General features: G+C 52.8%; 3 protein-coding genes across 3 annotated transcripts in view; 1 reads left to right on the forward strand and 2 right to left on the reverse strand.

Moving 5' to 3' along the window:
• TMEM151B (transmembrane protein 151B) overlaps window positions 1-3271 on the forward strand; it is a 7573-nt gene extending 4302 nt beyond the window's left edge. The window contains exon 3 of the mRNA XM_008572651.1: window positions 6-3271. Within this exon, the coding sequence (XP_008570873.1) occupies window positions 6-411 (406 nt within the window). The 3' untranslated portion in view covers window positions 412-3271. The remainder of the gene's footprint in view (window positions 1-5) is intronic.
• A 436-nt stretch (window positions 3272-3707) lies between these two features.
• On the reverse strand, window positions 3708-11276 carry TCTE1 (t-complex-associated-testis-expressed 1). The gene is made up of 4 exons (XM_008572645.1): window positions 10915-11276; window positions 9372-9940; window positions 5613-6062; window positions 3708-4282 (listed from the first exon to the last, which is right to left on the reverse strand). The coding sequence occupies exons 1-4, from the start codon at window positions 11189-11191 to the stop codon at window positions 4073-4075; spliced, it is 1506 nt and encodes a 501-aa protein (XP_008570867.1). The 5' UTR covers window positions 11192-11276; the 3' UTR covers window positions 3708-4072.
• A 9824-nt stretch (window positions 11277-21100) lies between these two features.
• Window positions 21101-24350, reverse strand: part of AARS2 (alanyl-tRNA synthetase 2, mitochondrial) — a 12927-nt gene continuing 9677 nt past the window's right edge. The window contains exons 16-22 of the mRNA XM_008572646.1: window positions 23888-23997; window positions 23632-23740; window positions 23236-23358; window positions 22887-22997; window positions 22207-22290; window positions 21980-22090; window positions 21101-21528 (exon numbers count right to left, since the gene is read on the reverse strand). Coding sequence (XP_008570868.1) covers window positions 21364-21528; window positions 21980-22090; window positions 22207-22290; window positions 22887-22997; window positions 23236-23358; window positions 23632-23740; window positions 23888-23997 — 813 coding nt within the window. The 3' untranslated portion in view covers window positions 21101-21363. The remainder of the gene's footprint in view (window positions 21529-21979; window positions 22091-22206; window positions 22291-22886; window positions 22998-23235; window positions 23359-23631; window positions 23741-23887; window positions 23998-24350) is intronic.

The raw sequence follows: 24350 nt of genomic DNA on the forward strand, positions 1-24350 counted from the left end.
CGCAGCTGCGAGCACTGCCAGCGCGCCGTCAGCAGCTCGTCCATCTTCTCGCGCAGCGCCCTGAGCATCTGCGCCAGCCCGCGGGCCGGCCCGGGGCTCGGCGGCGGCGCGGGCTGCGGGGGCAGTCGCTTCTCTCTGGGCCGTCTCTACGGCTCTCGGCGCAGCTGTCTGTGGCGCAGCCGGAGCGGCAGCGTCAACGAGGCGAGCTGCCCCACGGAGCAGACGCGGCTGTCGAGCCAGGCCAGCATGGGCGACGATGAGGACGACGACGAGGAGGAGGCCGGGCCGCCGCCCCCTTACCACGACGCTCTTTACTTCCCCGTCCTCATCGTCCACCGGCAGGAGGGGTGTCTGGGCCACAGCCATCGGCCGCTGCACCGCCACGGCTCCTGCGTAGAGACCTCACTGTGACCTCTGGCCCCTGGAGAGGCCCGGGCCGTGCTCCCACCTGCCCCTCGCCGGACTGTGCTCCCTGAGCGTAGTGGGGCAAATCACGGTGGTGGCTGAGGCTGTGCCGGGTATGGCGGCAAGGTGGGGGTTGGTGAGGGCGCCTCGGACTGACCCCGATGGGGCTGGGACCCCCGCCATCCCTGTACATAGAGGGAGGGAGTCGGTAGCTCCCCGAGAATCCCACCCTGGCAGAGTCGTCTCTTCCAGCCCCACCCCTGAATTCCTAAGGGACACCTCCCTTTCCTACATGCACACGCGAGATTTCCCGTTCAGTCTTTCAGCGGATTTTCTGACTTATTTGTCAGCTGTGCTATGGGACCCGCGTTGAGTCTCGTCACAAATGAGAGGCCCTCGCTGTGCAGCTGGGAGGTTCAGAGGCTATGGGGGAGGGAACTTGGGGCTTTCCTTCCCCTGTGGCCTCTCCCCACTGGGGCCTGTCTCTGTGAGGGGGCAGTGGTGTGGTGACCAGCAGGGCTGGCTTCCAACCAGCTGATGAATTCAGTGGGTCTGCGGATCGGGCTAGGTGTCAGCCCCAGTACTCCATCCCAGCGCTGTCTTCCTCTTGGCGCTGGACCCAAAGACTGGGGTTTCCTTTTTGCCACTTCCTCTGTGGTTGTTTATCTCACCAGGCCCCAGGAGTCTGGGTCCTGGAGGGGCTGTGCTCGCCACACAGACATCACACCTCCCTCTCCCTGGTTCTGAAGAGTTCGCTGTTGCCAAGGTGCAGGGGGAGGGGCAGGTAAACTGTGGAGGGCAGTGTACCTCGGTCTTTCCTCCAGACTCTGCAGCCTCTCAGAAGCCTTCTCACTGGGGTTCTGGGTGGCTACTGCCTTTAGAGGGGGTGAGATGCCACCCAGATGGCACTCGTCAAAGCTGGCTAGGGTGAGTGACTACGTGGAGAAAGCATGAGACAGACCTGGGTGACAACGGGGAGCTCTGGAAGCAGATGGGGGTAAAAAAGGAGAAGGCAGTGGAGGGTAGAGTGAAAGGACTTCCAAAGGTGTGGGTGTCTGTGGGGAGCAGCAACCCTTGCCTCCCCTAGACCTGTGGGAACGAGTGGAGTGTGCTTGACCTTCACACATGCCCCTGCGGGGCTGAGGACATTGTCATAAGCCCCAACTCGAGAAATACTCAATTACAGTGGCAGGGTCAGAGGCAGAATTCTCTAGACTTTGACTGACTCATGCTCCCCTGTCCCATAAGCTGAAGCCCTGCTTTGTGTCCCAGGGTCTTCAAAGGGGCATCCTGCCACCACCCCAGGGTGCTGGCCCCACGTCCTGTTCTCCTGAAGCTCTGACACCGCCTCCTCTCCCTGTGCCACCCCCCCCACCTCCACCCCAATGTGCTTCATTGTGCATGTCTGTGTGCAACCCCCGCCTCCCAACTCCCTAGCTAAAGTTTTCCCAGCAGATTTAGCGCCCAGGGATTGAGCTCATATTTCAGGCTAGAGAGGATAACCCTTGGGCCACCTGGGCATCTCTTACCCCTGCTGCTTCTCACTTGGCCTGAGCCATCAGAACTCCCCTGTCCCTTCCTTTAGCCCCTGCCATCTTCCTCCAGCCAGGCCTGCAGCTGCTAATGGGCATGGCCTCCACCTATGCAACATTGCCTCTGGCTCCCCTTCCCTCCTTCCCAGGAGGACATGGGGGGCCCAAATTGTGGGGACACCACAGCCCATGGCTCATCAAGGGGTTGAGCTTTACTTTCGCGCAGAGATGGCCGAATAAAGAGGGAGGGGCTGGGAGTGGGGAGGCTTGGGCAGCAGGAAACAGCTGCCCACAAGGTCTTCCTGGGCAGCCGTGCCCACCTGGCCCCTGAGTCTGTGCTCCTCAGCGGCCTGGAGGTTGGAGCACTCCTCTTTCATCTGAAGGGACATCTGTGAGGTGCAGGTGGTGAGTTGGGGCCTCAGGCCTCAGTTCTTGGCAAGCTGGCACGTGGATGTCATGCCCTTGTGTGGGGGAAGCCTTTGGCTCCAAGGAGGGAGGAACTCAGTTCCTCCTTGCTCAGGCCTGTTCATGAGACAGAGCCTGGTCTCTGAAGAGGGGAGGGGGGCCCTGTTACTAGTTTTGCCTGTATTGACCATTTCTGCCTAGGTTTTCTCACACAGACAGCCTCACTCCCACACACGCACAGACAAGAGAGAAACCAATTCTTTGATATATTTTCTTGGTAGCTTTATTGATTTCCAGGGAAAATAAAAACCAGAAAATTAATTAATCTCTAAAATTAAACTTTATACTGAATGTTCTTTTTTCTCTAATTAGAACTTCTGCAAGCAGCTGTGGCTACACACACACACATTCACACACCCGCACACCTACATGTTTGCACTCTGGAACTGTCAGAGGGTGTTAGGCACAGACAGATTGTAGGTTGCCTGGACAGGCACCCACATGCAGTCATTCCCAAGCCCCCTTGGGTGCTCTGCTCAGCGCCTGTTTGTTAGAAGGAGTCCCTGGAGAGCAGACACCCCTGTGGGTTTGGAGGCTCTGGGCCACTAAACCCAAGGAGGATGGTAGGTGGGGCTTAGCCTAACTCCCATCAGTCAGGGCCTCTGGCGGCCCTGTGGGCTGCTGTGATTCCTGGGATGTGGCCCCAGGGTGGGCAGCCACAGAGTGATGAGGACTCATGGGGAGCACCTGGAAGGCTCCATGTGTCCTGGGGACCAAGGGCTTGTGGGCTGGGCTGGGCCTGGCTGGGGAAAAGACAGGTCTCTGTCAATTGGGTGCATCACACTGTGGCCTTTCTGTCATGGATTTCCAAGCGCAGCGATTGTACAAATCAAACTGGTGGATAATAAAGTTGCGGATGACTCACTGACTTCCCTTCCTAGTGTGGCACTTCTTGTCTCCTGCCTCCCTTCCCAAGAAGCTCCCTGGGGTGGCTGGCAGGGGTAGTGCCACGCTTCCCTAGCAGTCATCATCTACAGTTGCCTTCCCAAGGGAGGCACTGGGTTTGAGCCCCTCCTGTCACCTCTGTTGTCCTCTTCCCAGGTTGGGGGATTAGAGGATAGTGTGGCCTGTACAACTGGATCACTTAAAACAGAATCAAGCAACAAGGAGGTGGTGGCATTTGCAGGGGAGAGGGTGGCAGAAAGAGCCAGGCATAGCTGTGCTGTAGCCAGAGGAGTGTGTGTGTGTGTTTGTGTGTGTGTGTGTTTGAAGGTCAGGGGAGTGTGTGTGTGTGTGTGTGTGTGTGTGTGTGTGTGTTTGAAGGTCAGGGATCTGTTTGGTAGAGAGGAAAATGGTGGGAAAGGGGGTCAGGGAAGTGGGCAGATCCCCCCAGGAGAGTCTGGGCAGGCATAGTCCCTCAGCAACCTCTGGCTTTCCTATTCCTGGAAGAAATTGGTCATTTGCAGGGGTCCAGTAATACCCTCTCCCTGGGCACAGGGGCTGGGTCCCCACTTCATACTCCGTCCTCCCCTATCCTAGGCTCCCTTCCCTTTTTCGCTTCTTTACCCATTCAGCCCTTGATCACTCACTCCAAGGTATTTGTGGTCTCCCCTTTCCTAACCCCTCTGAACCAGGGTGACACTCTGTAAGGCATGGCAGGGCTATGAAAGGAAGGATGGGGCTGGGACAGTGACCCACGTCAGGTCACAGCCCTAGCCCTGTCCCCCATCTTAGCCCACAGAGTTCTCAGGGCCACTGGCAGTGATCGGTGACATGAAGTGGCTGGGATTCAAGGCCCGCTGGCGGGCTGCTTCTCGGTTGGCACAGAGGGCCTGGGCAATGAGGTACTCGCTCTCCTGGGCTACGTCTGACAGGCGCAAGTCAAACTCCAGGAGGGTCTTGTTGTCTGACATGCCTTCCAGGAGCTGCTTCCCGCCGTCCTGGGAGAGGGGTGAAAGGGAAGGGGTCATTTTACATTACTACCCCGGATCACACACACTCATTTACTTAGAGATGTGACTAAAACAGAAGTTTCACAAAACAATATTAACCTATTTGTGCAGCACACCGACATATTCTATCTTCTAATCCATTCCATTCAAAAAATGGTGGACAAAACCCACTAAATTGATTTCTCAATCTTAATGACTTGAAAAACATGGATCTCTGGCAATGATGGTAATTCCATTTCCCTGGTTCAGCTGTGGGCATGTGGGACAAAACTGTCTAATAAGATGTGAGGGAGAAGTTTGGAAGGGGTGGCTTCTGGGAAGACTCATCTTATTCTAAAAAGAAAATAAAGGGGATGTTTTCCCTTTTTCTGCCTCTGGGCATGTGACCTATGTGAGATGTCAGAACTGCAGCAACCATCTTGGGATCATGAAAGGAACACCCGAGAGGCCACGCCACATGGCCGGGGTGGGCAGAGCAGAGGGTGGCACTAAGCCAAGGGGTTTACCAACCCCAGAACTCCTTACCCTGGGGCTTCTGGTTATGGGGCATACTGAATATTCCTCCTATTTAAGCCATTTCCTGGTTAAGCTCTTGGAGCCAAAAACTGGTCTCATGGTGAGGTTTAGTCGAGGGTTCAGGGCCTAAGTGGAGTACACAGAGGGCCCTCCTCGACAGTCTTCACAGCTCTAGCCCCTTCTGGATTGGGTGGGCCAGGGTCCATGTGAAACAATTTCATGTTGGGAGGCAGAATGCTGCTGTTCTATGGTTGTGACCCAGTGGTGTGTTGCAAAGTTAATTTAATGGGTCACAGAAGTGTTTTTAAAAATAAAATAGAGAAGAATATAAAGGAAAACATCAGTATTACAAGCAGTAAAAGTAAATTTCAATGATATTGTATTTATGTATATGTTCACTAGGTGTTCATGTATATTACATTTCTTACTCCCTGACTTGGTCAAGGAAGTTTGGGAGGAAGACGCTGTCTATTAGAAAGGACTCAGGCTTTCATTCAATCCTGGGTTTGAATCACAGCTTTGCCACTTTCTACTGACTGGATGCTCTTGGGCAATTCACTAACCTCTCCGAGACTCAATTTTCCATGTGGAATGTGGGGTTAAGAATACTCATAATTAGATAACTGTGAGGATTAGAGAAAAAATAATGGATATTGGGATATATACCTTAGCATGGTATGTATGCATACTCAATGCAGTATGTAGTATGTAAAGTCTGTGGTCTTCACAGTTATCCTGCAAGTACCCTATGGCAATTGGATTCCACCCCTACCACACACAGGCCCCAGAAGCAGTGGCTCACCAGCCCAATGTGGTTGCAGGACAGGTTGATGCTGGTGAGCGTGGTGTTGATGGAGAGCACCTGGGAGAGGAGCGTGGCGGTGGGCTCAGACAGCTCATTGCCACCCAGGTGCAGCGTGGTGAGGCACTTGTTGGTCTGCAAGGCATGGACCAGTGCCTGGCCGCCCTCGTCCTCAATGCAGTTGAGGCGTAGGTTGAGGGAGATGAGGTTGGTATTGTGTGCCAGAGCGTGAGCCAGCGACTGGGCACCAAGTGCACGCACCTGGTTGTTGGCCAGGTTGAGCACACGCAGGTGGCTGTGGCTCAGCAGCTTGGCAGCACCGCGTGCACCACGGTCCCCAATGAGGTTGTGCGACAGATCTAGCTCCTCAAGGACCGGGTGGTCCAGGAGGCTGCGAATTAGGATGCGTGCCTTGTCGTCATCCACCTTGCTTCGGGTCAGCCTGAAGATCTGTGGGCAGGTAGAGGGTCTACAGCATCTGCCAGCCAGATATAATCTGGTTGCCTACCTACCTTTTGCAGGTAGAGGAGGGAGCCACAGAGAGGCGTGAGGCTCCGCTCACCTAGTGTTGGCCACCTGTCTGGTTCTTAGGAGGGGCAGGCCTACCCAGCAAGGCAGAGTAGTGCAGAATTGGTGGCAGGTAGCAGGGTAGAAAGGCTACCATTTATAGAGCAATAACTATGTGTTAGGTATGCTGCTCAAACATTTCATAACCAGTATCTCTATCCCTCAATATCCTAATGAAGAGTGAGTCTTCTCCATTTTACAGATAGAAAGTGGAGGCTCAGGGAAGTTGCATCATTTGCCCAGAGTCAACAGTGACTGAGCTGTGGAGGCAGGTTTGGAATCCAGGTCTGTTTGATGCCCCAGCTCCACACTGTGCCCTCCTCATCTGGCTAAGACCCACCATGGAAAGGAGAGGAACTCTGAAGGAGGTTGCCAGGGCAGGAACCAGGGAGAAAGTGGGGGAGGGTGAGAAGCAGGAAACCAATGGGATGAAGGAATAAAGGATAGGGTGGGGCTAGCTTTATGAATATTGTACATGGGAGCCCTCCCCTCTCCTTCCCACGGGCTGGTTCTCCTCCACTCTCCCTAGAGACCTCTCTGTGGCTGGCCTCTACTCTCTCCCTACCCTTCAGTCCTCTCCCTTCTTCACATCCCTCTTAGCCAGCTTGGAGTCTTTGTGTCTCTTCCTTAAAGATGACCGGTAAGGGGATCTTAACCCTTGACTTGGTGTTGTCAGCACCACGCTCTCCCAAGTGAGCTAAGCGGCCATCCCTATATAGGGATCTGAACCCGTGGCCTTGGCATTATCAGCACCGCACTCTCCCAAGTGAGCCATGGGCCAGCCCTGTGTCTCTTCTCTTTTCATTGCATCGTTCTGGCAAAGGCCCAACCCTGGATCAACCCCAATCTCTTATTTTCTCCATGCTTGTGCCCAAGCAACTGCCATGATGGAAAATGTCACTTGGTGGAACTGGTTGGTATCACTGGAACTGTGTGCCAATCCAACTACGCTTCTCTGGCTAACACTCTCTCATAATTTACAATGACTATTTCAACATTTCTCAGCCATCTCATACTTAAGGGGGCCTCCCTGCCGGGCCCCCTTTCAGCAGGTGAACTCTCCTCCTGCTTTCCCAGCTGTTGAATGGGAACCCCTCATTTTCTGATATCAAACACAGACCACTGCTACCCACCACATCCCCTCTCCCCTCTGCCCAAGCCCAACCGCCCCACCTCACTCCTAGGTGCCACCCCTCCTGCCTTCTCAGGAACCTTCCTTGGTCAATGAACCTGCGGCCTTTCTCCTATAGCCAACCCTTTTCTTGCAATTGGATGGAGCCTCATATTGGTTCTAACATATGCAAGTTTCTTCTTAAGAAAACCCAAATCCCTCGTCTTTGCGTATTACTGCTCTATCTTTCCCCCTTCACAGTCAAGTTCTCAAAATAGCTGATCACAGCCCCCCATTCTTCACTTCCCACTCTCCCCATAAACCGCTGCTATCTGGCCCCTGCTCCGGGACTCCACTGAAATAGCTCCCCCTCAGTGACCTCCATGTGGCCAAATCCAGTCCTCAGCTCCATTCCATCCCGTTGCTCACTCTCTCTACTTACAGTACGCCCCTCTTCTGGCTCTGTGACACAATGTCATGTCCCCCTTTTCCTCCTCCCTCTGGTTTCCTGGCAAGCTCTCCTTCCACCAAGACCACATGCCAGTCTCTTCTTGTCTCCGTTTTGGCTCTCCCTTATGAGACTCCATCCAAATCCAGGGCTTCAGCTGCCACCTTCATGAAGATGGCACACATTTCCACATTCAGTTTGGATCTCTCAGCCAAGCTTCAGACCCTCCAACCAACTAACGAAATGACTTTTTCTCTGGGATGCCTTGAACTGAAACTCATGCTCTTCTCCCTCAAAACTGGTCCTCTTCCCACATTGCCTGTATCTGCAAATGGCCCCTGCAGCCATCTGGTCTCATGAGCCAGAAGCCTTGACATCTCCTCCTCCTTCCTTCTCTTCCAGATCTTCCTTATGCCAGCGGGGCCAGTTGACCAACTGCTAAATATCTCCTAAATCTCTCCACTTCTCTCCATCTCCACACACACTACCCTAGTCCAAACTACCCTTGTCTTCACCTGGATTAGGCAATGGTCTCCATGGTGATCTACCACGTCCACTGCTGCCCTGCCCAGGACATTCTTCACAAATAGAGTGATGTTTTCATATATAAAATCTAGTAGTATTACTTTCTTTATGCCTGAAACCCTTGGATGGTGTCCTAGAGCTCCTAAGGATAAAGACAAACTCCTTTACGAGGCCTCCTTCACCCAGTGAGTCCAGACTGACTGCCTCCTTCATCCCACCCCTGTCCCCCAACACAGCCCTGCCACACTGCCTTCTCTTTCAGTCCCGTGAGCTGGCCATGTCCACTCTGCCCATAAGGCCTGTATGTCCCACTCCCTCTGCCTGGAATGTTCCTCCCTCTTTCCTTAGACTATGACTCCTACTCCTCCTTCTAATCTCTTTGCAAGTGACACTTGCTAAGGGAAGCCTTCCCTGGTAAGGTCAAATGCCCCTTTTATAATCTCTCACAAGAACATCTTTTCTTTATAGCATTCATCCCAAGTTAGGGTTGCCAGATAAAATACAGGATGCCCAGTTAAAATTAAATTTCAGATAAACAAGTATGTCCCGTGGAATATTTGGAACATACTTGTACTAAAAACTACTTGCGATTTACCTGGAATTCATATTTAACCGGACACCCTGCATTTCTATTTGATAAACCTGTCAACCTTATTCTAGTTGTAGTTTTATGTTTATATGTCTTTTCTTTCTTTCTTTTTTTTTTTTTGGAGGCTGGCCGGTATGGGAATCTGAACTCTTGACTTTGGTGTTATAACACCATGCTCTAACCAACTGAGCTAACCAGCCAGCCCAGATTAGCACTTTTTATCCTACCAGACTGTTAACCCCAAAGGGCACAAATGGTATAATTTGTTCATGGTTGTATCTTCAGAACCTAGGACAGGGCTTGGAGTGCAGATGTTCGTTCCATGAGTAAATGGCTGGTGAACTGGGAGCTCAGTGCCTTGTTCATCTCTGCATCCCCAGAACCTAGTGGCTTGATGCAGGATGCATAAAATACACTCGGTAAATGAATGAGAAGGAAAGGAAGGAAGAAGATGGTAATAGAGAAGGAAGAGGAGGGGAGGGGGAATCTGGGAGACTCTGAGGGGGTGGAGGATGGTACCTTGAGGGTGTGGCATGCCTTGATGGTGGCCGCCAAGGAGTGGCAGTCACGGTAGGTGAAGAGGAAGAGGTTCCACTCGAAGTTCATGCCACAGTCTTTGACACCATACACCAGATCTAGCTCCTCCAGGCGGCTCAGGCCAGCTACCAGATCACCCAGCTGGTAGTGGCCTATGGCTGGCTCCTCCATCTCTCCCTCGCTGCCTGAGTCTGACTGGTCCCCTGGCCAGGGCTGGGGCAGTAGCCGCACGGGTGGGAGGAACTGATCCACATGGATTCTCTGCACGTAGTTCCTGCAGAGCGGCAGCAGGTCGAGGATCACGCCAGGGTCCGTGGTGCCTGGGATAAAGTGCTTGAGCAGGTTCTCCAGGTGCCGTTCAAAGAACATGCGCTTCCAACTGCCGCCATGCCTGGCCACATGGCACACAGGCCAGCGCTGCATGCAGCAGCGGCGCCAGTAGCTCTCATTGTCTATTAGGTTGGCGGTCACAGCCAGTGGCAGGTCCGGGGACAGGTGTTCCAGGACCTTCTGCTGGTGCTCTGGGAGCAGCTGCTTCAGGATAGGGTTTTCTTTGGGAACAGAGAAAGGAAAGTAGGGGTCACAGTGTTGGGTACACCACAACATGATGTCCTAGGCTGGGACTGTCTGGGGATGCTGAGGAAAGGGCAAACCCTCCCCTACCCTCAGGGAGCTCCAGTCTGAGAGGAGCGACAGAGTCTGCTCTCAGGGAGGCTCAATCTGAAGGGGGGAGACACAGCCCCTGGCTTTGGGGTGTCCCCTGCCTGAAGGTGGACATCTCAACATCTGGTCTCAGGAAGCTCCCAGTCTGGGGAAGAATCTCAGGTCCAATCTGGTCTGATGGAGAAGACAGTCCCTGACTTCAGAGGCTCCCAACCTGATTTGATTCATTCATTTCAAAACAAAATTTCCTGAGCACCTACTGTGTGCCAGACACTATTTTAAGTGCTGGAGATATGAGTGAACGAAACAGAGGAAGTCCCTCCCTCTTGGAGTTTACATTCTAGTGAGGGGAGGCAGACGATAAACATATAAAATGAACATGTATTAGGTCAGGTGGTGATAGTTGCTGTAGGCAAAATGATGACCCTGTCCCATCTGACAGGAGAGGCCAACAACTCACCTTTGGGAAGGATTAATATTGCAGAGCATATAGTACAGAACAAAGTAAGAACCCGTACATGACATGGAAGACTCCATCAGAGTGGAGGGTGGCTAACCAGGGAGGGCTTTTGGGAGGAGGAGCTAAATATGGTTTGGGCTGGGTTTTGATGAAGAGGGTCGAAAAGGCAAGGAGAGGGCATAGGCATGGAGGACACAGTATGGGTGGGAGTCTGGTGGGGCCTGGAAGTGGGGACAGTGGGAAAAATTGTCCTGGTCCTGGTAGAAGGGAAATGTTGAGTGGGTGTGAGGATGCTGTGTGGGAGGGCAGGGGCTGCCCCAGGACCCAGCTTCTGAGGCCTCGGCTCCAGGCAGTGCCCACTCCTGGCCTTCCCCTTCCCACCCAAGGCAGGGACAGACTCACTATGGAAATTCGTGACAATGTGCTGAATGCAGAGCTCAGTGAGGAGGGGCACAGTGGCCAGTGACCATTCAGCATCCTCAGCAATGATCCGGCGCATCCGATGCAACTTGGCCCCAGAATTGGGGTTCTTGGACTTTGCAGGGAGTGTCACAACTGATGGCTTCAAGGGTGGTTGGCCTGTGTTTGAAGCTTGCTCTACAGTGGAGGACCGGTCCTGGATGGAGACTGAGGACCGGCTACGGGCTAACACTGTCGGTGTCGTTAGGGTGTCCTGCATGCTGGGGGCTAGCAATGGAGGGGCAGGTAGTGCTTTGGTGACCTGTGACAGGAAGCCTCTCAGACTGGCAGGTTCTTGATGCAGCTGGGAACCTGGAGCAAGAGGAAGAGGGTAGAGGTGTTACTTTGGAGGGTCTTGGTGGGCATTTACCAAGAGAGAGCATAGAGTGGTGCTTAGGGTTCCATTTCTAGAGTGGAGCAGATCAGGAGCAAACCTCACTGACTAGCTGTTTGGCCTTGAGCAAGTTACTGAACCTCTCTGAATTTCAGATACTGCCTTTGTGAAATGAAGGTAACAGTTAACAGTAGGATTCTTTGGAGGAGTGAATAAAATAATGTATACAAAGGCATAGTATATTGTCTGACACATGGAACTGTAGAGGAGCAGCCCAAAATTTTAGTATGTGCCAGACACACTTTTTAGTTCTTTATGCCTATTACTTCATTTATTTTCACAGAAGCTTTCTTGAGATAGGCACTCATATTCCCATTTTTCTGATGGGAAATTGAAGCACAGAGAGGTTCATTGGCTTGCCCCCAATGTCATACAGCTTATGAATAACAAGGATGAATTTAAACTCAGTCTATCAAGTTCATACTCTGAAACCTACATGGTACACCCTCTGAGGGTGAGGGGTGAGGCTGTGTATTGCCAAAAGACCAAGGTATAATAAAGAACTATTTAGTCAAAACAGCTCCCTGCACTAAGTATTTTATAGAACAGCAACTACCTGACCCCTGAGAAAGGGATTGAGAACAGTACTGGCCAAGAGAAAAATAATGCAAGACAAAATGCAAGTCATATTATGTTATTTTAAATTTTCTAGTTCCCACATTAAAAAAGTAAAGAATTGGGGCTTGCTGGTTAACTCAGTTGGTTAGAGTGTAGCCTTATAACACCAAAGTCATGGGTTCAGATCCCCATACCAGTCAACTGCCAAAGAAACCCAAAACAAAACAAAGAGAAACAGATGAAATTAATCATATATTTAACCCAGTATATCCAAAATATTATCATTTAAATATGTAATAAATATTTAAATTATTAATAAGATATTTTACATATATGTTTTCATAGTAAGCCAACAAAATCTGACGGTTCAATAGGCACATTGCGCCTGTGACTGACATTCTGGGCAGGGCAGGTTGAGAGAGAGAGGAGAGGGGAACCAGACCCATGCCCTGTCCTGCCATCATCCCCTCTGATGGCTTGGACTCTGGGCTCTCTCCCGTCCCTCTCCCCATCCCAGTCTTCCTGCTAGTTCTCCCAGCCTCCCAGCATTCCAGACAGCAGTGGGCAGGCGTGGGAGGTGAGAAGGCAGCTAAATCTGGGGCTGAAGACGGAAGACGGAGGATGTGTCTGGGTCGGGTGACCCTCCCCCATTTGCCCATTCCTGCACCCTTGCTGTAGGTGCCCCTGCCCTGATACCTGCGGGCGGAAATGGGGCTGCCTGGCACTCAGCTCCTCCTTCAGGAGGTTTGCTCTCAGATTTGCACCCTGACTCGGTACACTGTGTAGTGGCCGGTGGGAGAGAACACTCTGAACCAGCAAAGGCATCCTTGGCACAGGGAGGGACCAGATGGTGCTCCCCAGCCTGCCAGGCATCTCAAGGAGGAAAAGCCTGGCTGAGAGCTGGGATGGAGGGAAAGGGGCAGTGTAGGGAAGATATCTATGTACTGTGACACCCCTTATGCAAATCAAATGCAAATTCAGAAACAAATCGGGCCTGGAATTATGGAATAACCAGCTCATGCTTTTTGACTAATGGCCCCTTAGAGAGTGGGGCTGGAAGGGGATGGTACTTAGAAGCACCAACTGATTTTGCATTTCTGGCTTTGCCAGTTTCTTGCTGTATGACCTTGGCCAAGTTACTTAACCCATCTGAGTTTCAGTTTCCTTATCTGTAAAACGGGATAATATCTTCCTATGTGGGCTGTTGTGGAAATTCCTTTGAGATGATATTTCATTAATAATATTTGAAAAGGGTACTGAGGGTGCGTGGAGGATGAAGGCATTGTGAAGGGCAGGGGTCTTAGGTTGGGGAGACTATACCCTGGAGACCTGCTTCTTGAGTGCTGACTTGAGATGGTATCTTTGACTGAGGCAAGGTTTCTGAGGCCCTTCCCTATTTCTGGGGAGATGCGAAGGGCAAGGTGGCAGTGGTGGTGTTGGGGCTGGACAGACAGCAGGACAGAGGCAATGGAAGGGGGTCAGAGGCAACAGGCCAGTCCTGCTCCTGCCATTGCCACATCTAGGCTCCTGGGCTCCCTCCAAGTTCTGGCCTAAAACATTCTGGTATTCCTCTTAGTCACAGATGTGTCCCAGGACATCTGTGGACCACACCTAGGGGAGCAGGTCCAGGCTTGGCAGAGGGAGCCCCAGCTTACTGGTAGGCATTGCCCTGGAGTTGGCGCTTCAGACATAACACCACCACCTGGCTTCACCATCCTGGTAGGCAGCCCCTTCTTCCTCCTGGGAGGCCACACCCTGGGGAACCCACTCTGGCCCCAGGGGCCAGGCGGGATGCCCTCTGGAGTGGTGTGGCCCTAATCTCACTGCCTAGTACCTGACTCTCTCAGGAAATGGGCAACTCTTCCTGAGGTCTGGCCTTAATTGCCCTTGCTTCTGTCTCGTGTCTGCAGCTTGCCTCTGGGCATGACAGCGGGACCCATCCAGGGGTGTGTTCCAGGGCCCTGAACCAACTCCTCAGAAGCAACGGGCAGAGCCTTCTCCATGTGCCTGCCATGTGCACGCCTGATACAAAAAAGAGCCCCTACCATCCTTCAACACCTACAGAAACATCATGAGGTCTGATGTCATTTTTAAGGCAAATGTTGGAAACATTAACTGTATAATAGGGTCAGAGGTGATAATCTTCACTTAATCACTTCTTGATTTTTTAAAAAATAAATATTACAAAAAGATTTTTGGCAAATTATTACCAGACACAGAGAATTCTTCTAAGGAGGATTTTAATTCCAAATCTGTTTAAAAATTTATTTAAAAAAAATGAATAAAATAGAAAACAGAGGATGAAAGGATAACGAGCAAAACGAACTCCTTGCCTCCCTGTTATCAATGTTATGATAATGATATAAAGTGTGGCTCGCCTCTTGGCAGGTCATGGAACCACTACCTGGCATGCCACTCTCTTGGCTCTCCTTCTAACTCTCTGACCATTCTTTTTCAAAAAAGTTTCCATGCAGACATCCCCCACTCTGCCCAGCCCCCATGTGTTGAGGTCCCTCAGGATTCTGCCATGCTTGCCCCACCTCACTACTGTTGATGGGTTCCAGCTCTCGCCTCTCCTCAGAGTTCCAGACTCGGGTCCACTGGGATGCCTCCCCGGTCCCTCAAACTCAATCTAGCCAGATTCCAGGGAGTCATCTCTCTCCTTTGGCCCTGACACCTAGTTACTGATTTAGTGCTGCCTCCCACCTCTGCAGCCTCTCCTCTCCTTTCTTGCAGCTGCCTCAGCTTGGGGCCTCACTCTCTGCTCAGGGCATTGCTTTGGCTGCTCAGGAGCTGATCTCTGGCACCTGGTCTGGTCCTCTCCTATCTGGCCTTCCTTCAGCCACCATGGCAGGCCTCCATGCAAGCCCTTCAGTGGTTTACCACCACTCACTGGATAAAACCCATCTTCTTCAGCTTGGTATATAAGGCTCTCCAGCTCTCCATGCTGCCCAGCCTTTGCTCAAGCTCTTCCCTGTGCCTGGAAGGCATTTCTCACCAGCTCAGCCTGGGAATGGGACAATCATTGGTTTTCTGAGTCTGAGCTTGAGCATTACTTCCTCTATGAAGCCTTTCAGCCTCTCTTGTCCCCACCCCCCAAATAACTCCTTCCTTTGTCAGCCCTTCCCTTCTCTAGTACCTAGGTCACTTCAGTGATCTGACTGCCCACCCTCTTCCCACACTCACACTAGACTGTGAGCTCCTCAAGGTGCAGGGCTGTTTCCTGTTCACTCTGATCTCTAATCCCTAGCCCAGGGCCAGGCCTGCGTGAGGTGAGTTAGCTGGTGTTTGGGGCTGCCGATAAGAGTATCCTATTAGACAGAGTGATTGGTTCAGGGGTGGCTACCTGATGCAAGCCAATCAGAGTCCTTCTTGGGATTTGTCCGAGTGGAGGTAGACACAAGGACATATGTACTTGAAGGATCTGGATCCCCTGCTGCTGGAAGTCATTTCCCTTCACATGCACGAGGCCTGTCTGCAGCAGGAGGGAATGAAGCTTGGCAGAGAGCAGCAGAAATGAAAGACAGAGAGAGCCCCCTGGTATCTTTAATCCCTATTTCTAGTCCCTGAGGCTCCAAGAACTGCCTGGTTCTTCGGCAGTTCCTTCAACTATGTGACCAAACTTGGCAGCTTTCTACTGAGTCCCTTTTGCTGAAGCTGGGTTTCTGCCCCTATGTGACCAAAGGGTCCTGACCATTTTGATAGACTCACAGTTTGGTGAATGAAATTATGAGGAAAATCCTAAATCAGTAGATGCAATAGTTCAATGGTATAGCTGAGAAGGGCCAAAGGCGCCAGGTTATTACTCACAGGGCCTGATATCAAACTCCTGTGGCCTTTTCCTCTCCTGACCACATTGAGCCCCCAGTCTCATATCCCCTCTCTCCAGGCCTGGGACAGTATCAGCAACTTACAATTGTTCAGCACTTAACAGTTACAAGGTCCTTACAGAACGATTCTTTCATTGGAGTCTTCAGCCACCTTGCTGTATGGGAGGCAGCAAGGGCTTCTTTATTCCTATTTGACAGATGAAGAAACTGAGGACCAGAACAGGAAATGACTGGCTCTGGGACACCTGTGAGGGCTGGGGCCAGGGCCTGAGGGCAGATCTCCTGCCTCTAATCACGAGGCACTGCCCTTCCACAGTCACTTGGTGTGTCCCCTGTTCACATTTTCCCACCCTCCAGCAGGAAAGAAGAAAGCATGTTCCTACTCCTTGGGAAGTAGGAGGGGCTCCCTAGGCTGGGAGAGCTCCCAACTATGAGACTTTCCTTGTCCTAACATAAGGTTTTCATCCCTGAAATCTTAATATTACATATGCATGTGTGCATATATTCATATGTTAAACTTGAACTGCTTTTTAAAAACGCATCCCATCGTTTTAGGTCAAACGAAAACACACTAAATTATGAAATACATGGGTACTTCAAAAAGTTCATGGGAAAATAGAATTAAAAGAGAATTCTTTCCAATCTTTTCATAAACTTTTTGAAGATCTCTTGTATATACTGACACTAATGTTGCAAATTTTTAGAAAATGTAGAAGTAACACCAAGGTCAAGAGTTTGAATCCCCATACCAGGCAGCCACCAAAAGAAAAAAATAAAAGTATGTCTAAGTCATGTAATATATTATTCTGACAGTTTGACAGTTTAAGTGTATAGAAATTATATATAGTATATATCATGTGTATGTTATATATAATACCTATAAATCTCTATATATCCTCTACATCTCAGTGTGAATGAGTTTCAGTTCCAAAAGGGAGCAAGGGGAATGTGCCACCAAGAGGGGAGACATGGGGAGGGACCACAGGAGAATGAGAAGGCAGAGGCCACCTTCCTCTCTGGAACCTTCTCTCCCTGGGAAAGCTGTGGGGGAGTCGGAGAAACCCAGAGTTTGAAGACTGGAATCGTGTTCAAGACTCCGGTGCTTCTCTGGGGCAGGAGTCCTCTCTGACATTCCAGAGAGGTTGGGGCCAATGGGAGTGAGTGCTCCTTGTGCCACCCTCTGGTGTCCCCATCTAAGGGCACACCCTCTCCTTGGAGGGGAAAAGTGGGAGAAAAGAAACATGCGCAGTGGCTTCTGATCTCTCTGGGATCTGCTTCACCAGCCTGCTGGGCTTCACATGGCCATATCTTTAGCATCACTCAAAGCCAATCCAGGACCACAATCCCTGAGGAAAGGCCAACCCTCCCCCCAGACCCCTACTCTGTGTCGTCAGGATCAGGGTCCAGGGTCCTGAAATTACATTCTGGGAACAACATCCAGAGCAAGCCATTGCTCAAAGGGTTGAGTGTTAAGGCTGCTCTCTATATGCCCACGCATAGGTAATGTAAAGTGATGAGATGCTCCAGTTTGGTCAGGGTTGTCCTCATTTTTGATGGCTCGTAACTGGTGGACAGGTGTTCTGTGAACCATATCCTTGTCTATATATAGCTATGACTTATTGAGCTCTAGGCCCTCAATAGTGTGTACATAGCAGGAGGCAGTATGGCAGCTGGCTAAGTACTCAGGAGTTGTACTGCATCAGGTCAAATCTCCACTCTGCCTCTAGCATCTGTGAGACTGTGGGCAAGTCACTTAAACCCACTAAGCCTCAGTTTCTTTATCTGTAAAATGGGGATGTTAAAGCTTAAGTAACTTGCTAAACATCAACTAGGTAGTAAGTGGAGAAGCTGAGGTTTGAGTTTATGTCTGTCCAATGCCCTCTCTTACTTCCATGAGATGCTGGGGTTGCTTCATAAATTGCTCCTGCCTTAGTCATGCACAGCACTTTTCCAGTGGGCCATCCACTTTCTCCAGCTCATGAGTTCTCTTGTCACCAGCGTGGAGCCCAGAGTTACCGTCTTTGGTGCTGACCTAAACAGTACAATCCACTGCTGGGCATGGGAACCTTCCACAAAGCTGGGCCACTGCCTGTATCCTTTGGTTTGAGGCTCCATGGACACCCAAGAGAATACTGCCAAGTTGTGCTCTCCTGCCCCAAGGCTCACGTGGGGCCTTCCGTGTTCCTCACAGACCCAGCATGACCCCTGCTCACAGAGAAGGTCTCAGACCTCCTCCATCCGTCCCCAGGTAAATCTAACCATTCTGGGCAGAGGCTCCTCCCACCTGCCCAAATGGGAGAGTTGATGATGTCGTTGGGGAGCCCTCCCGCCTTCTTGCTCATCACAGCCCTGGTCCTCAGCTGTCCTCCCTGTCCTCCCTCCTACCTGAGAGGCAGAGGCACCCAGCCTCCTTTCTGGCCTGGGAGCACCTCTGTGCCCAGGAACACTTCCCTCAGCTGTCTTGGCTTGGATGGCCTGCCCGACAGCCTCTCGGGCTCTCCACCCACTCTCTGACATGGCTTCCTCTGCCTTGTCAGCTAACGCCCCAGCCCTCCTCTCCAGGATCCTCTAAGGAGACCCCTCCTCAGACACCTGTCTTCAGGGCCGTGGGTTCTTGTCTACACCTGCCTTGATCTCTTTCATACCCACCATGTCTTATCTTGGGGCAAGTTGGGAATTCCCAGTTTGCGGAATCACAAGAAGAGGGGCAAAAACTTTCCTATGACAAAGCCTAGGCCCAGCATGCTTGGTCTTTGGCCCAGTGAAACAGTCAGCACACTCATCATAACCCCTGGTCCCCCTCCCGGCTCCTGCCCACTCAGGTCTGTTGTGTCAAAATGGGCTGCAGCGGCTTGGCTCCCCACCCCTCATCCTCACCTTCAACTCAGTCACCCCAGCAGGGAAGCCCAGCTCTAAAGGCCAGCGGGTCCCTCCCCCATCCTACCTGGGGTGAAGCAGCACTGGAAACCAAGGAGACCTGGCGGCGCGGTGGGAGGGACCTGAAGGAGGGATTGCCGCGGGAGCTGAGGAAGGGTCAGCCTTTCTGAGAAGACTGGGGCCCCGGGGCTTAGGGCTGCTGCTCCCCACGACCTACCCGCAATCCCACTTTCTCCCTCCTTTCCACGGTCCCCCTCCCCGGCCCTTACCCAGACCCCAGCCAGTTTGCAGTGACTGTGCTGAGTGAAGAGGCACGGTCCCGCCCCGCGGGGATGGGGTTGGGGGGACCCCCTATAGGTACAGACCGGTCCTTCCCCGCTGCGGGAATGTGGGGAGCCAAAGCGATGGCCGTCTGCGGGCTTTGGGCCTGTGGGGGCTTAGGGCCCCACCGGCATGAGTGGGGGCCCAACAGGGGAGACCCGAAGGCCGTCTCACCAGCTCCCGGAGCCCGGGCACGCGCCTTCGTTGTTAGGGACGCCCCGCGTCGCTAGGGGGCGGGTCGTGCGCACAGCGGGTCCTTCGGTGGCTGCCGCGGCACGCCTGGCACGCGGCTCACTGACTCGCAAGGCAGCCAGGCCTTGCCTCGGGAAGTTTCCATGGAATCTACTGGGCGGTAGTGGGAACTCTGGCCTTATTATTTTTTGTGTTTCTAGGGGACATGCTTCGGAACGGGTGGGCTTTTCGTGTGGGGAGGTGGATGGGGACACGCGGCAGTGCCTTCTTGGTACCTTTCGTGTGGAAATGGTTAGGACTGTGGGGGCGGGGAGATGGTCCAGGAGGAGCATCAGGGGAAGGTGGGACAACAGAAAGCACCTACAGGAGTCGCTGGAACTCCCCTGAGGCCCTGCAGGAGGGCACCTTACCCCCATTCTCCAGGATGTAGACAGCCCGGCTGGCACCAGAGTCAGGAAGGTTCCAGGCCCCACAGTGCTCCTGCATACAGCTCCAAGGCTGGTGCCAAAACCCCCTTCCAGCTCTGGTGTGATAGGATGTGATTGGTGTCCCTGATTTCCTGGAGGGCAGGAGTGACTGACTTCAGGAGGTTAGCTGGCAAAAAAAAAGATATTGTCCTTTAGGAGGGGAGAGGCAGCTGGCGTGGTGGGTTTAACATGAAGTCAGAGCTTAGCTTTAGATTCAGCTCTGCGGATGCTACTGGTTGGTTACCTTGGATAAGCTAACATCTCAGAAGCTCAGTTAACTCATCAATAAAACGGGGGCACCACAACTCCTCACCTTGGTGCCCATGGAGGAGCCTATAGGAACTGGGCCTGGGTGAGCACCACTGAATAGTGGCTACAGCTGCAGTTGCCAAGATCCTGAGGTAAAGCTTTGCAAGCAGTCAGGGGCCAGGGACCAGGGATTCGGATCCTTCAAGCCTTCATCAGTGACTAACAAATCATCAGTGCCTTAATTAGAATGAGAACTCATGCAGGGAATGCCAGCAAGGCCTACTCTGCTCTAATAATTTTTACTAGACAGCCCCAGAACTTGGTAACCAGGGAGCCCTTGACTTGAAGACAGATCCCCTGAGGTCCTTTCCTTCTAGCAAGAGAGATTTGGGAACAGAGGCAGAGCTCTAGCGCCTGTCTCGGTCCTGGGTGGGTGGATTCCCTCCATCCCTTGGCTTCCTCCTGCTTTGAACTGCCAATTTCCAGCTTCAGCTCAGGCATGGGGCATGTGCTGTGCAACTTGTTTGAAAAAGCGTATCATTGATCTGACCCCGCCCTCTCCGACCCATCACCTGCCGCTGTCCTGGCTCACTGCTCAGTGGCTCTGGCCCCCTCATTCCTACCTCTGTACTGGCTGTTCCCTCAGCCTGAAACGCTCTTCCCTCAGATTTCCGTGTGGCTCACACCCTCACCTCCCAGCTCCCTCCTTGGATGTCACCTCTTGGTGAGGCAGTAACACCACCTCCAGCCTCCTGATCTCCGTTCTTGTTTTTTTTCCACAGACCTCATCACATCTGACACCCTCCTCTTTCTCTTCATTGCCTGTTTCCTCCAGGGGAAGCAAGCTTCACAAGGATAGGGCTCGTCTGTTTGGCGCTCGCCACATTCTCAGCCAACCAGTATCTGTTGCTCAATTTACCAATAAATCAGCAGGGCCTTAATTAAAACAAGAAGTCATTGTTATTAAGTGACACCAGAGAGAGTTGACCCTGCTGTAATGATTTTCACATGACAGTTCTGGATCTTGGTAGCCAGGGAGCCCTTTGTTGGTAAACAGTATAGTCCAACATGCAGAACCTGAGCACGGATGGTCATCATGGTGGCGATGAAGATGGTCCTGATTTAGATACTGGTTGGCCTTTCAGCCAGTGTGAGAGTTCAGACTTGTGATGGATTACCCATACCAGGTTGCTGTCAGGGGAATGACTGCTTTTTTAAGTAAAAGAACCTTCAGGAGCTTATCCTCTGTGAAAGATTTTTTAATGAGCAAACAGCCACAATAGCCCACATCTTCACATTAACCAAAAGGGGTGTGTCTCTGGGCCCAGGCCCAGCCCATATCTCGTTGTGTCATGTAGGGCCCGGCCCAGGTGGCCCGCTTTGGCTCAGCCCCTCGGCCTCCAGCCTCTAGTCCTCTGCTTCAGCCTGCAGGGTGGTTCTACTGGCTCCTTCAGGTCTCCTGGTGCTTCCCTTTAGTCCATGTAGGTTCTTGGGTGGGCCTGGGTCAGAGCTGGTTGAGGGCGTAGGCTCGGGCTGTACTGAGGGCAGCTTCTAAGTCAGCAGTGCTTCCGGTGCCCTGGGCTACAACTCGAGAGCCCCAGGCCTTGCCCCCCATGTGGCTGCACACGGCCAGTGCCCAGGCTTCTGCTGTGAAGGTGGGTGTAGCACCCTGGGGACAGAATCAGAAGGGGATGCGATGCATAGCAGCCCTCCGGGCCAGCATCCACTTGATGCTTGATGTACCCTTGAGAGTGGAGTCACGAGAGATCAGCACCCCCTCCCCAGCCTGGCATGGCATCTGGGGTGGGGGGGATTCAGGTGAGCAGACACGAGAAGGGTTAGGCTGGGAATATGTATGGAGGTTGATGAATGTCTGCTACTTGTTTACAAGGGATGTAAGGCCTGGGAGGGGGTGGTAATTAGGGAATCTCACAGTGCCTTCTGTCAGGGGAGGGCTGTTTTTAGGGACAAGGAAATTTCCCTGTCCTTGTCCTGGGGTGTCCTCATAGACCACCTCCTCCAAGCCTTGGCTCCCTTATCGGGAGGAATAAAAGGCATGGAATCTGAGGGGTGGACCAGGAGATGTGTTTGGGTGGTGGGCTACTATCCATTTCCCTCACCTGGGCCACCTGACAGGCACACAGCACTTTCCCCACAGGCTGGGGGCTGAGTAGAAGCACGGACGTGCTGGGGGCCTGCTCACATAGCTGCCGTACCACCTTCACCAGCACCTGGGAAACGAAGGACAGAGGGTGACCCTGTAGCTTCCCAGACTCCCCCAGTTCCCTCCCAGTCAGGACTTTGCCCTCCCCAGACCCTGGGGAAGTCCCCCTATGCCAAGACTCACTGAGAGGGATTCAGTGGAGACTCTGTCCACAATCAGAGGCCCCTTCGAGTGCCGCTCCAGCAGCTCCTGGGTTTTCTTTGCAGCCTGTGGAGCAGGAAGGATAGCAGAGGGGTTGGGCTGAGGCAGGTTTCCAATTAGCCCCCACTTCCAAACTGAGCTCCAGGACAGCAATCCCCTCCCTGCTTCCCCCTCTCCCAGCAAAGGTCATCAGCTCTGAGCAGAGGTGGCAGAGGGTCTGCCTAGGATGGCCTCTTTTCTGGGTCCCACCTGTACCCTTCCTGCCTCTCTCGCCCCTTCCCTTTCATCCTAGCTCCAGGCCCCTACAAATAGGCCATTGAAGGTGAAAGGAGGATCTGGAGGTGAAAGTAGGAAGGCGGGAGCACAGATGGACCAGAAGGGGGTGGAAGGGAACGGGATCCACAGTCAAGCAGCAATTAGGCTTGAATGGTGTTAATCAAGTTGGTGAACTTCCTGGAGGGAGAATCTGAGCCAGACTTGGGAGTTGGGGGAAAGACACAGTTTGGCAGAGAGAGAGAGTGAGGGGAATGGCCTGGTGATGGCTCTCAGCTGGCAGAAGGAGGAGGAAGCCTGACATCCACCACTGTCCCCATCCCCCAGCCTCTGAGGCTTCTCAGTGTGTGTGCTGCGTCTCTGAGTGTGAGTATAGCCAAACCTCTTACCTTCCCCATCTCCAGCTTACGGATGGCAGTGTTGGCACGCCGCTGCAGTGCCTTCAGTGTGGCCTGAAGCTCCCGCCGCTGCCACTGGGGCATCACGGCAGTGTCCACAGTCTATGGCCAGAAGCAGTGCATCACCCTCACCCTTCCCTGAGCCTCTGAAGCAAGGACCAGTAGGGTCAGGGAAGACACCACACCCACCACATCCACCCTGCATACAAACATCTGGGCCAGCTGGAGCCCAACCCAGCTGGAGTGCTGGGGAAAGACTGGAAAGGTACAGGGAGGCATGGAGGAAGGAACAGGGCCAGGAGAGAGTAGGGAGCAGCTCCATGGTGAGGGTGGCCCTCACATCAGTGAGTCGTCCCACGTCCTTGGATAGCTGCTGTGCCTCCACCACCTCCCGACTGCCTCGATTCAGCCGCTCTGCAGCTGCTTCCACTTCCTGGGCCAGACTCTGGCCCACCTCTCGGGCCTAAAGGGAAGAAACAGGATGGTCAGGGCTGCCAGGCTTATACTCACCTCCCCAGGACAGGGGCTCTCAACTCATTGCTGCTCACAGACAAATTAGAAATATTTAATAATCAGGACCAATCAAGGCACCAGCACCAAATAATCATAACAGGTGCCAGCTGACAATAGCTGGTATGGCCACATCATGTGCATGTATCAATACTGGCTCTACTGCTGGGCATTCCTGAGCCGCCATCCACACCCAGAAGTCTTGTGGGCCTACTGGCATACTGACCTGCTGGGCCTGCTCTCCAGTGATGGCCAGCAGGCGGGTGGTGCCTTTGGCAAGCTGGCGCTCCCCAATGATAACCAGGTCCCTCACAGCCCCCGTGCGTAGCAGGTGCCTGTGGGCAGGAGCAGGGAGACAGTCGGGGGATGATGGGAGAGAAGGGAGAAGTCTGAGTCCCAAACCAAGGGTGATTGGCTCCAAAGACCAAGGAAAAATGAGGATCCAGGGCCCCAGGACCAGGCAGCACAAAGGAGTGACTCACGTCCCACAGCATAGCTCCACAGAGGTCTGCAGTGCTGCTTTGGAGGCTGGGTCCAAGGCATGTGCCACAGGCACCCCCACCGACACCACCCGCACGGGGTCTGGGTATACCTGAAGGTAAGAGGGGATGGGCCTGTTAAGTGCCTGAGAAAGAGGAGGAGGAAGCCTTCTGGGTATGCCTGAAGCGGGTAGATGATCTACATCAAAAGGGCTCTCCCAGGCCGGCCTGGTGGCGCACTGGATAAGTGCGCCGCTTGGGAAGCGCGGCGGCGCTCCCGCCCGAGGGTTCGGATCCCACATGCAGACCGGTTCCCGCTCACTGGCTGAGCGAGGCGCGGGAGCAACGCCGAGGGTTGCAATCCCGTTGCCGGTCCCCGGTCCGGTACGGGGGCAACACTGAGGGTTGCGATCCGTTGCCGGACACGGAAAAACACGAAAGACAAAAAAAAAAAAAAAAAAAAAAA

The sequence above is a fragment of the Galeopterus variegatus genome, unplaced genomic scaffold (genome assembly GCF_000696425.1).
Source record: "Galeopterus variegatus unplaced genomic scaffold, G_variegatus-3.0.2 Scaffold813, whole genome shotgun sequence".
Lineage (NCBI taxonomy): Eukaryota > Metazoa > Chordata > Mammalia > Dermoptera > Cynocephalidae > Galeopterus > Galeopterus variegatus.